This window comes from Tamandua tetradactyla, chromosome 5 (genome assembly GCF_023851605.1).
Source record: "Tamandua tetradactyla isolate mTamTet1 chromosome 5, mTamTet1.pri, whole genome shotgun sequence".
Classification (NCBI taxonomy): domain Eukaryota; kingdom Metazoa; phylum Chordata; class Mammalia; order Pilosa; family Myrmecophagidae; genus Tamandua; species Tamandua tetradactyla.
This window is the reverse complement of record NC_135331.1, coordinates 8,964,794-8,976,961: the sequence shown is the minus strand read 5'-3', so window position 1 is coordinate 8,976,961 and position 12,168 is coordinate 8,964,794. Positions and strand designations below refer to the sequence as shown.

Here is a 12,168-nt window from a genome sequence, read left to right as displayed (position 1 = left end):
GTCAGGGTGACCAGGCAGCCTTGGTTTGGCTAAAGGGCCCAGTGCCCTGACCCAAGCAGCAGGGCAGACAGGAGCTGTCTGCCACCTCCCCCCACCCCACCCCCAGGGTCTCAACCATTCAGTCAGCTCATGGGGACACTTCTGTGCCAGACCCTGGGCAGGCCCAGGGCCACAGGGTGGGCAGGCAAGTGCCTGCCCTTGAGATCACCCCTTGCTATTTCACTGGGATCCTGCAGCTCACAAAGCACGTTACGTTTTTCACGTATTGTGGAAGTGGCCCTCGCCTGGGTTATCATACCGGGTTAGAAGTGGGGAAATGGAGGCTTAGCAATGGGCCGCAAGCCCTCCCCAGACTCGGAGCACAGTCACCTGCACATGGCTGTCCTCGCTGCTTCAGGGCAGAGGGGCCTGGACAGGGGCGGGTCCCTGGATGCTCGGGGCACTGCACTAGTGGGTGGGGGGCACTCACTCGGAGACGAGGGCGAAGGCGTCGGAACAGACAGGCGGGCAGGGCACCAGGCGGATGGCAAGGCGGCCCAGGGCGCTGGGGTAGTGCACACGCATGACGGTGTCAAACACAGTGGCGATGGTGTTGGCGTCGCCCTGCTTGGCACTGGGCTCCCCGGCACCCGTGTCCAGGATGGTGCCCCCGTGCAGCACCAGCAGCAGCACGTGGGTCTTGGAGGGTGGCACGGCCAGTGGCTGGCTGGCCTCGTCCTGCGCAGGCGGGAGGGTGGGTGGGTGTCAAGTCCCTGCGGGGACCCCCTCTGTGCCCCTGCGGTGAGCCTGGGGCACGTGGCTGGGCAGCGACAATCTTAACTGCCCCTCGAGGACCCTGAATTCCACTACGTGGAAGCGGAGCCTACTGTTCAGCTGCCTCCAACCTGTCTCTGTGGAATGGCAGGTGGAGGGGCCCAGGAAGCGCGTATGGCTGGGACTGTCCCTTTCCTGCTCCCTGCATTCCCCCTGTGGGTCTGGCTGGGGCCACAGAGAGGAAGTCTGTTCCTCCTAAGAGCACAAGTCCTATTTCCCATCTATGAACCCACACAGGCTTCCTGAGCTCACCCTGCTTCCTGGCCTCGGTGTGTCTTGCTCTAGGAGATGGGGCCCCTGCTGGCTCAGAAGTCGCAGGGGTCATGTGATGCATGGGTGGGGGTGGTGGCCCCCGTCTCTCTGCCCACAGGTCCCAGCTCTTCTCCTCTGTCTGCACAGAGGCTGTCTACCCCACCTACCCCAGATTACAAGACCCCACATTCCTGGTTTCAAGGTCCTGGGGGACCTTGGTCCCCACGAGCAGTTGTGTTCCCCAACCCGGTAGGGGGTTGGCAGCACAGGCCCATTCTCTGAATGGCCTTTTTTAAGAGGCAGCCACCCCAGTTGTGGCGATGATGCTGGGGGAGCGGAGGGCGCAGTCAGGTCCATGATGTGGTCGAAGTGGGACCCTGGATAAGGATGTACCTGCCTGGAGCATGGAATGACTCCTCTAGAAGTGAGAAATGGTGGCCCAGAGAGGCCAACGACCTGTCTAATGTCACAGCATGGCAGTGACGAGGTGGACGGGAACCCAGAGCTCCTGCCACCAGCTCTGTGCTGTCCTTGCCAAACCACCTGCAGTCCCTTCCCCTGGGCCTTTCTATTGCGCTCCCCATGCGAGACGGGCGAGGTCAGGGCCGGAGAGGCCTCTGATGAGTACTTGCTGTGTGCCCATATTATGGCAGGGGCTGTCGGGGTCCTGGTCTCAGGAACTGGGGAGACAGACTGGAGGTTAAGCCAGCTGGAGGGCACGTGGGGGTGGGCAGGCAGGCAGCCCTGAACTGGACCACCAACGTGTGGAGGCTGGGAGAGTAGTGGGCAGTGCAGGTGTGGGATCCAGGAGGGCTGGCCAGGCAGCCACAGGAAGGCAGGGGACAGGACGGGACACGGAGCCCCCGGGAAGCAGAGGGTCCAAGAGGAAAAGGGCTAAGGGTGGGTGGGGCTAGGAGGAAGGCTAGTAGGCTGTGCTTGGAGCCGGGGCAGGGTGGGTTGCCTCCACCTTGAGGGGCTGGTCATTGGCCAGGCATGTCCATTGGGCTAGCTCTCCCCCCAGGGCCTGGCAGACACATGCCCAGCACAACGTGGGATGGAACCTGGCCCCCTCTGAGGCCTGCCACGACCCCAGCCAGCCTGTACGGGAGACGTCAGGGCCCAGAACCACAGGCCCGGCAGGAACGGCCCAGAGCTGCCCTGCGGCTCGTCAACAAGGCTGGGTGGAAGGGCTTGAGAACTAAACATCCCTAGTTAGGGAAGACAGGGTCCCGCAGCACAGATCCTATACTCCCTTGGCTGGGAGACAGGATTGAGGACATGGGGACCATCCAGGACCCACAGGGGTCTGCCTGAAGTACACTGCCCCCTGCATTCAGCCTGCCTCCCCCTGTCCCAAGTCCCTGTGCGAGCAGTTTCCCCAGGGAGGCAGGGGTTGTGGGGTGAGGCAGCAGCTGCCTGGAAGACGTGGGAGTCTGCTCTGGAGAACCAGGGCATCCTGGTGCCCCCCAGGTCAGTGCCTCCATAAAGCTGCCCCTCGTCCACAAGGCCGGGAGAGAGGCTGAGTCTTGGGACACCAGCCCTTGGTGGGGTTCTTGCAAGCAAGGGGATCTGGCTTTGGGTGGCGACCCAGCATCGGGGCTGGGCCCAAATGCGCGTCCAGAGGCAGATCTCCAGCGGGTGCCCCTGTGCCCCCTCAGTGGGGCTGTCAGAGCTGTGTGCACTCCAGGCCTGGGGATGAAAGGGTTGCTCAGGGCCTTTCCCTGGTCACTGGACAGCAGTTAGATTTGCACTTCCCTCACCCCAGTTACCTGTAGAAAAGCCCACTTCATCCTCGGTGCAGAAGGCCCAGGGGGTGGGAGGGTCCTGCAGGTGCTTCCCCTCCCCTGAGGCCCAGGCCCCAGAGGTGCCGAGTCCCCAGGGCAGTGCTATGTCCACCGTGGGCAGCTATGAGGCCAGAGCGGTCTGGGGGACTGCAGAGACCACAGCCCGGCCGGCTCCTGCCCCAGTGCAAACAGCTCTGACCGCCAGGTGGAGGCGAAGGGGCGAATGCTCCCTGCAAAGAGTCCCCAAGATGGACACAAGGCAAATGGACGAGCAAGCTTTATTGGACACACTGAGTACGGTGGGATCTCCCTGGCCAGCCCGCTCTGCCACCTGCAGTCACTTCTGCCTAGGTGGCTCTCCTTTCCTCCCCTTCCACCTTTTTCTCCTCAGGCACAGTAAGCAGGGTGAGCAGAGGGTGAAGAGTTTATTTTTGATCTGGAATTCATAAGTTTCTCATTTTACTTTCCATGGGTGGGGCTTGTTCAAGACCTTCCAGGAAGATGGCTTCAGTCCCCAGTACTCGGGGACCATCAGAGGGGGCCAGAGGGGCCAGTGGGCTCCTCCTAGCTGGGTGGTGAGAAAGGGACACCGAGGCCACACTGTGGATGACCCAGGCCAAAGAAAGCATCTGCCATTGGGAGCTTGTGCAGTGCCAAGTTCTGCCTTAGTGGCCCCTTGGGGCCGTTCCTTTGCCCGCCTCCCCCTCCCCAGCAGCCTGGTTGTCGCGGGCAGCACAGTCCCTGGCCCTCCCCTGCCATCCCAGGCACCCACCTCGATGATGTTCAGCTGCTCCACGCTGGAGGCCACCCTGAACTCAGGGGCATTTTGGCGGTACAGACCGTCTGCAACCAGAATCGGGGCTGTGAGGCTGCCCACGGAGCCCCTCTCCCCCCAGGGCCCCTTCCAGGACCCCAGTCCCAGGCCTGGTTACCCTGAGCGTCCTCTGGCTCAGGACTTTCAAATTTGTCCATTAGGTCGTTGGAGCTCCACTTGGTGATATCCTTGGGGAACATTTCCTCCGTGTCAGACAAGTCCTCTGCAGGAAAGGGGCGAGGGGAGAGGAAACAGGGGGTTTCAGCAGCCCACTCAGGGGGCGCTGGCAGTCTGGGTAGGGGGAGGATAGGAGGGGCCTGAAGGAGTCACCTCAGACACTCCTGATGCTTCCTGGGCCTGCACCCCTCGTGCTCAGTCCCGCGCCTTCCCTTACTTAGCAAGCAGCACCAAATCCATGCACCCACGGGCCACAGGAACACAGCTGAGTGGGGTGTGTGCCATGTGTTGACTCTCATTTCCCCTCTGGCTGATGTTCTGGGACCTCGGACTCTGACTGCTGGCTGGCTCGGCTGTGCATGGCTCCCTCCGCCTCTAGCCATGGGGTGGGCAACAGGCCCAGTCCTCAGACCCTGCGGCTCTCATGTCTGTTGCTTTGCTGTTGCTTTTCTTAAACCCTTGTCATGTCAAGGACACAGAGCTGGGAGGGGCTCGGCTCCCTGGCCGGCTCAGACCTGGCTGGGAGGGGCAGGGTGTCAGAGATGTCCTTTCCGGTGTTTGGGGTAGGGCCGGTCTGGGTCCTCCAGACCCAGGACAGAACAGGCTCCTCCTTTGGCCTGGACACCAAAACCCCCAGTTGGGGTCAGCTGGCCAGTTAACTACAATGCCGTAATCCCGCGGCCCCTGTGTCCACTCTGAGCCACTGCCTTGCTGGGTGCTTTGAAGCCAGGCCCTATCCTTTCTGAGCCTGTTTCCTGCTACGGTAAGCAAGGGCAGGCTCAGGTACCAGCCCTGCCAAGGATGCTGTCACCCCTAAACCTACTAGCCCCCTCTTACTTCCTCAAGATGGATGGCCAAGGAACAAAGCTAAGGAGAGTTTATGTTGGAGAACTTTTGGTGTAGGTGACATGCCTTGATAGATGCTCACTGTGCTTATTTTGGGAAAGCAGGAAAAGAGGCTTTCCTGCTTCCTTGTGTTTTATCATGCCAATACATTAGATATGTATTAATTTAAGAAAGACAAAATGAGGCAAAGATGAACAGTTACAAAATTATAAAAAGTATATATAAAAAGCTATAAAGCAGCTTCTAGAAATAAGTGTACATATTGAAAAAAGCCCCAGTCTAATTGTGCATCTCCTTTTGGGGTTTGGAGAGAGCTGGTTCCACTCTCCAGGCCTACTGCACATCCTGACGTCCTCTTGGGGTGAGCCTGAGGCCCCGGACTCAAGGGAGCTGGGCCTTCCATGACTTCATGTCATCCTCCTCTGCCCCGCCCCCATGGCAGGGTGCCCACCCTGAACTGTCCAGAGCCAACTCCCACCTCAAATGAACATCCCCACCCAAAACCCTTTCAGACTGCCAGAGCCAGACCGCTCTCCATCTCACCCAGGAAGGCCCCCCAGATTGCAAGGAGCCACCTACCATGGGCATCAAAGAATTCATCATCTGAGCTCTCGTCCGAGTCCCTGGCGATACTCTGCATCCTCCACTCCGAGATGCTGTGGCGAGAAGGACTTGCTGGAAGGCAAAACCCCAGATGGACCCCTTAGCCTGGAGTTGGCTGAGGGGGCAGCTGTGTCCCCTCGAAGAAAAGGAGGCTCTGCTGCAGCGGGAAGTGTGTGGAGAGGTGTGAGGGAGCACACAGGCCCACCCAGAGGTGGAGAGAACCGGGGGGGATGAGGGCGGAGCAGCCCTGGATCACCTGGACTCTTCAGAAAGATGACCCGTCCAGCCCCTTGTCCGGGGCACCATTATCCCCAGGGGAATGTAGAGGCAGGAGTGTGGGGCAGGAGCCCGGGATGAGCAGCAGACAGGCCTGGGTGCATTCCCTCCTGCAGCCTCCTGAACTGACTGTGAGCAACCCTCCCACCCTCCCGTGGGGGAGCCCACTGCACAGAGGAGTGGGGGACTCTGGCGAGAGGAGAGGTACAGAGTCCTGTATGTCTGAGTAACCTCACACAGTGGCAGAAACCAAAGCAGCCAGCTCCCAAGCAGGACACAGCGAAATCTGGATTTACAGAGGGGCCCTGGCCAGGAGCCCTGCTTGCTTCTCGTTCTCAGTAGCGACCCCTCCACAGCACTTTCTTAAAAAACGCCCGAGCAAGCCCTTCTCAGGGTGGAAGCCTGGCAGGCCCCTTTGGAGCAGAAGCCCCTCACCAGTGAATGCGGGGAATCCACCCAGACGCCCTCCACCTCATCCAGGGCCCCACCCCCTGGCTCTCCGAGTCGCGGCTGGCTGGGTCCCAGCCTGGTCCCCCCCTGCCTGGGCTGGCTCCCGCTTCACGCTGCCGGTGGAGGGCAAGCCCAGCACCAAATGGGGAAGAGGAGAGGGCTGTGACGCCCTGCAGGTTTAGCCACAGGTTTGGCCCCACCGTGTCCTCCTGTATTTGCAGTGTGGCAATCTTCTAGCCCCTGCGTGGCTGCTTTGGATGGGGAAGGCCCTGTCTCTGAGCTGCACCAGTAGAGGGCGGGGACAGCAGCTCAGGGAGAGGCGGACCGCACAGCCCACAGGGCTTCGTGGTGTGCAGGCAACGCCGCCTCAGGGGTGTGGGGAGGGAAGGGCCAGCGGTGCCAAATCACCTCCTCTCTTGGATGACCGCGATGACCTGGAGGATGTGGACCACTGCTTCTTGAGGCCCCGCCCCACCAGCGGCTCCCCGTTGCTGCTGCTGGGCTCAGGGGGCTCCCCAGAGGCCTGGGCCTGGGCGGTGTCCTCCTGGGCGAGCTCCGTGGCCTCGCCGTCCCCGTTGAACTGGGCCATCTTCCGGGAGAGCATGAGCTGCGCCTCCTTCTCCAGCTCCCGGATGTTCTCCATGCTCAGGCCGAACCACTCATCCTGCCAGCACCAGGCCTGCCGGTGGGCTCGCACCATCACCCTCCGCAGGCCTGTGGCCCACCGGGCACGGGAGGGAGAGAGCAGGGGACTCAGGTCCAGGGACGCCACCCCTCACCTGCGCATCAGTCTCCCCATTTGTAAAACGAGGGGATCAGGGCAGATGATCCTAAGGGTCTCAGGCTGGAGACAAGTGGCCCCCCAGGTCTTGTGTCTGGTCAGACAGACGAGGCCATGGGGAGACGGAGGCAGAGAATGGGATCGGGCAGCCACAGGCCAGGTAACCCCAGGAGCTCCCGGAAGCCGGGAGAGGCAAGGCGGGATTCTCCCCTCCAGGTCTCAGGGCCACAGGCCCTGCTGTCATCTTAGACTTGTGGCCTCCACAACCGTGAGAGAGTAAATGTCTGTGGTTTAAGTCACCCATTTTGGATGCTTTGTTATGTCAGCACAGGAAACCAAGACAATTTTTAAGTTATTCTTAATTTGGCAGGGGGAAATTCCCACCCCTGGGCAGCTGGAGGAACCTACGGCTTCCCCAGGGTTTCCTGCTTCTGTGTCATGGATACTTTCCCTGTGTCATTTCCATGGAAAATCAAAATCTAGTTTCAACCAGGTTGTTTTCCTTCTTCTTTAACACATTCAATAGAATACATTGTACATATAAAACAAGCCATTTAAGATATTGGGAATTATAGAAGGAGAGGGACAGAAGGCAGGTCAGGGGATGCCCTGGGCGGGGGTGAAAGCTGGGTTGTGGTGATGGTGGCAAGGCTCTGTGAATGCACTGAAACCCAACCAACTGTTCTCTTACATGGGCAAATTGAGTGATACGTAAAACTGTGCTCCAAAAGAGCTGCTAAAAAAATTTTTTTTTTAACTAAAAGCGTCCACATCCACACGGCCCAGCTGACAGAGCACACCACCAGGAACAGTGTGCGTCCCTGATTCCCCTTTCCTCCCACCCCGGGAAAGGAGTCCACCCTGAATTTGTTGTTGGCTTTTCTTTATGGTTTCATCACACACACACACACACACACACACACACACGACTTTCTAAACAGCATCTTGGACTGGTTTGCACGCTGCTGACATGCTGTGTGTATTCTTCTGCAAAGTGCTTTTTGGGTGAGCTTCACCATGTCCATGGTGCAGCTCCAAGCCCATCAGGCTCCCTGCTGGATAGGATCTACTTGTTTGAAATGCCATTTTATTTATTCCTTCTTCTGCCAAAGGGCCTGTGACTCAGGGTCAGTTAGTTTGCTTGCTTGTTTTGCCCTCACAAACCTGCAGCTCCGAGCATTCTGGAAGGTGTGAGACCTTCACTGGGCCTAGGGCTCATACCTTCTGCTTTCCTCGATGATGCCAGAAGACCTTCCAGGCTGGTCTCCTTCCTGACCCTCCCCCCCGACGTCCCTCCTTACATCCACCCTCAAGCTTTGCTGAGGCCATGCCTCTGCTCCTCCGGAATGCCCTCCTCATTCCTAAAGGCCCATCATGGGATGTCTTCCTTCTTAGCGCTGCCCATGGGACCATATGTGCCTCCACCCAAGCCAGGAGAGTGGCCTCAGGCAATCCACAGGATTCACACAGCTTCAAGTCTCTTTAGGGCCTCTCTGCTGACCTCCCGACCTCACAGCTGCCAGGAGGTGGCATTCCCTTGCTCTAACCCCATCCTGGGAGAGTGCCTCCTCAGCACTACATACTGGGCTGGCCACCAGGGACAAATGACACCTGCACATACCTCAGGGTGTCAGCCTCCAAGGCAGGCACAGCCCAGCTCACCTGGGCTCACCAACTGTACCTTTGGAAATATCGAGGTGATAGCTGTCACCCTGCATCAACAAGGTGCCATGTGCCATCCTTGTTCTGTGCCCCACAACAACTTGCAGAATAGGTGATGTCACACTCATTTTACAGATGAGGAAAGTGAGGCTCACAGGGTCAGGTTTGCCCATGACCACAGAGCCACTACGAGGGAGAGCTGGAGCTGGACTTCAAGGTCGTTTTCTCTCTACCAGCCATAGGCTCCTTTCTGTGGGAAAAACTGATTTTTGTGCACATGTGTGTGTCTGTGTGTGTGTATGGCCAGGTTCTCGGAAGTAGAGGAGGGCAGTGGGGCAGCCAGGGCCTGGGTCTGAGGGAACCCTCACCCCTACTCCTGCCCAGTCCAGACTGTACTGCTCATCCAAGCCCCACAGCCACCCCCAGGAGGCTGGTGTTTCAGGAACGAGGGACGTGGCGACTGGCAAGGGCAAGGGCAAGTAACTTGCCTGAACCCATAACTAGGGGGGGCAAAGCCCAGACTGGAAGGCGGGCTGGTTCCCCCCGGGCTGTCTCCAGAAAGCGGTGGCCCTCCTGCCGTGGTCTCAGAGCTGGGGTAAGGGTGAAATGCGAGGCTGGACCATGTGCGCCAGCCTGCGTGGGGGCTGGGTTTGTGCCCCTCCCGTGGCTCAGGGCCTTTCTTGCTCTCCCCACCCTCTCCTGCACCTGCTGGCTGACACCACCCTGCTCCCCATGTGCTGTCCCTTCTGACCCCACGCCTCTGCCCCTCAGTGTGGAAACTAGACCTTTCCAGACCACCAACCCTCCGTCTACATGACCCTCCGGGGTCAGCCTTTGTAGACCCTGAACTCAGCTGTCAAGACACCAGCTGTACCACCACCCCTCCCGACCCCCACTGATGCCCAGAACCTCTGCCTGGGCACGGAGGCAGCGGACCTAGGTTCAGGCCTACATCTGTTCTGACCTGGGGCCTCTGCTTCCTCCTCTGTAAATAGGGGTGACAATGCCCACCCTCATGGGTCACTGTGGGCTAATATGTCAAGCACGGATGCCACTCACACGGTATGATTCTGTACATGGCCAAATTAAAGCGACCTTTGCTCCTGAGTCTGAAACGGTCTATCTGGATCAGCAGCCTCAGGGCTGGTGACAGGACCCCGGCACTAACAGCATGGCTGTGCCCTTGGGAAGAGGGAAGGAGGTGAGGGCTCTTGGTGAAGGGAGAGACCAGGTCAGACCTTGCTGGGCCAGGCCTCAAGTACCTTCAGGGCCAGATCATGTGCGTGGGAAGGACGCAATGATGTCTGAGCCACCTTGTCTCTGGGACCTCCACTCTAATGGGAAGGAGTCTAGGACCCTCAGGCAGAAGGAACAAAGCCCCAGGTGCCCCCAGGGGTGGGCATACCCCATGCAGTATTAAACAGAACCAGGTCATGAGGGTCGAGGAGATTGGGCCTGGGATCCTTCATCAGACAACTGGGCCGAAGGGGAACTCGGGAAATGTTTATGGGTGACAAGGTAGCCCATGGGGGACAGCTGGACATGTCTACAGGGCTGCTCCCAGGAATAAAACAGAAATGCAATGGTGCAGGCAGAGAGAGCGAGCCCTGCAGGCCAGCCCGCAGCCACCCGCCTGCTCACCAGTGTCATGGATGAACCTCTCGATCTTGGACTGCATGCCCCAGTAGCGAAACTCCACCTTGCAGAGCTTGTAGGCGCACATGATGGGGAAGATGTCCTTCTTGTACTCCTCGATCCAGTTGTCAGGCAGGGGTCCCCGCTTGGTCTTGGTTGAATGGAACAGCTTGGGGTCCTCTTCTGTCTTGTACTCGTTGGGGGGGACAGGGTCCTTGACGATGTCGATAAAGTCTGTGACAGAGGCTGCAAGTGGTCACTTCTGCCCAGACCTCACTCCATCCTTCCCTGGCCAGACCGTCCCCTCCCCTCCATTCTGGCCAGGCTCTGGATTGCAACATGCCACAGGGATGGGCGTAGGGATGTCTCCCGGCAACTCTGACCTCAAGTCCCTGATAGCAGGGCCTGGGTTGCTCACCCTGGCCTTTGCAAACCATTTTCGCAAAACCCATGTTTAATGTACATTCTACCATTTGCCAGAGCAGATAAATTTAGCAACGAGATGAGGAAACACTAGGGAGACATGAATTTCCATGGAGGAAATGGGATGGGTACATGGAAGAGAAGCCTCGGAAAACCCCTTGGAAAAGGCGGCATTTCAGCTAGAGAAGCAAGACCTGGCCGGACAGAGGAGACAGCACTGCAGGCAGCACTGGACCTTGCTGAGGGGCAGCCTGGGTGACGAGAATGTGCCTCGGGGCAAAGGGTGGCAGCTGCTGGGTAGGCGGTAGGGCTGCAGGTACACAGGCTGGTCGCATCATGCCAGGCTAAGTACCGGGACAACACCCCGAGGGCGAAGGGGAGCCAGAGCAGAAGCGGGTCTGAGCAGGAGGGACCCAGGCAGCCCGGCCTGTTAGGAAAGCCCTTCTCAGATCAGAAGGTAGCAGGCTGGAGGATGCGTCCAAAGGGGCTGGGTGGGAGGGGTGGGGCCTGTGCCTGGTATGAAAGCGGGGGGGCAGGTGCACGGAACTGAGGTGCAACACACAGGGCTGGGAGCTGGTGGGACCTGGCAGGGGAGCGACCAGAGATGTGGCAGCAACTCTGGACAGGATGAGGAATAGGTCACTTGTCACTTCCTCCAAAGGCAAAACCATGGCACTCGCTTCCAGGACTGGGTCTGGGGTACTGCCTCAGGGAGACAGGATCCTAGGGAAGGGCTTTTGGCAGAGGGCCCTTCTTTCCGGGCAAGTGGGGAGACAGGCCTGGGGAGCCCCTGCTGGTTGCTGTACCATAGCTGGGGCTGTGGATTTCAGAGGCCTACCGGCTCCACTGAGAGGAGCAGGAAGTGAGGGGCTCCTCTGCAGGCAGATCCCACATCTGGCCTACTTATTCTGAGGAATGTGTCGCCACAGTGCCAGGGTGGGCACAGGTCACCCATGGCAGGGCTGGGAAGCAACTCGGGAGGCAGAGCAGCTGGCCTCTGGGCCAGAGGGGCCCAGGCTGCATCTGAAGGTGGACGGACGTTCCTGGTCACGCTGGGCCCCCTTCCCCGCAACCCCCCCCCCCCACAGACTCCCTTATGTTAGCTCCTGGGGCTGGGGTCTGCCTTTCAAAGCCAAATGGGCCCTGCCTGGAGCCCTCCAGGGTCATTTCCCTCCTTTGACCTTGAGCCAGAGGTTGCAAACTGGTGACTGCTATGCTCGATTTGGCCCAAGAAGTGTCTTCTTTGACCAGCATATGTTTATTTACAAAAGTCTTTAAGTAGTTGTCAACATCTAAAAGTTGGGAAATTCCATATGAATGTCCTGATTTCTGATTTCTTTTGAAAATGAAGATTTAACAAATGGGACCTGTATTCTTGTCTGGCATAAATCAGCTGGAGGGGAAGGGAGTAAGTGCAGGCTCCCTGTGAGGGGACACGCCTTATCATGTTCCACAATCCCTACCCAACTCACTGCCCTCAGGGATGGCTGTCAGCCTGAGAGGGGCCCCTGGACACCTGTTTCCCTGAGCACCCAACACCCCCCTAAGCACTTGCTTCCCTTAATATTTGGCACCCCCTGCGCATGTGCCCCATCTCACAGTACCCGGCATTATCCTGATCACCCAGCCCCCCTGAGCACCTGGCACCTCTG

The 12,168-nt window shown here is 58.9% G+C and overlaps 1 protein-coding gene across 18 annotated transcripts in view; it reads right to left on the bottom strand.

The window, feature by feature from the left end:
* PITPNM2 (phosphatidylinositol transfer protein membrane associated 2) overlaps positions 1 to 12,168 on the bottom strand; it is a 159,727-nt gene that overhangs the window by 14,005 nt on the left and 133,554 nt on the right. For 17 of the 18 annotated variants that reach the window (XR_013175530.1, XM_077159680.1, XM_077159679.1 and 14 more), the window contains 6 exons: positions 10,100 to 10,327; positions 6,424 to 6,729; positions 5,266 to 5,361; positions 3,782 to 3,886; positions 3,622 to 3,692; positions 470 to 717 (listed from right to left, as the gene is read on the bottom strand). Coding sequence is in view for 17 of the 18 variants with exons in the window: in XM_077159680.1 (XP_077015795.1) it covers positions 470 to 717; positions 3,622 to 3,692; positions 3,782 to 3,886; positions 5,266 to 5,361; positions 6,424 to 6,729; positions 10,100 to 10,327 (1,054 nt within the window). In the remaining variant the exon portion in view is untranslated. Of the gene's footprint in view, positions 1 to 469; positions 718 to 747; positions 3,286 to 3,621; positions 3,693 to 3,781; positions 3,887 to 5,265; positions 5,362 to 6,423; positions 6,730 to 10,099; positions 10,328 to 12,168 lie in introns of those variants that run through there. The other variant, XM_077159690.1, reaches the window with a different exon arrangement.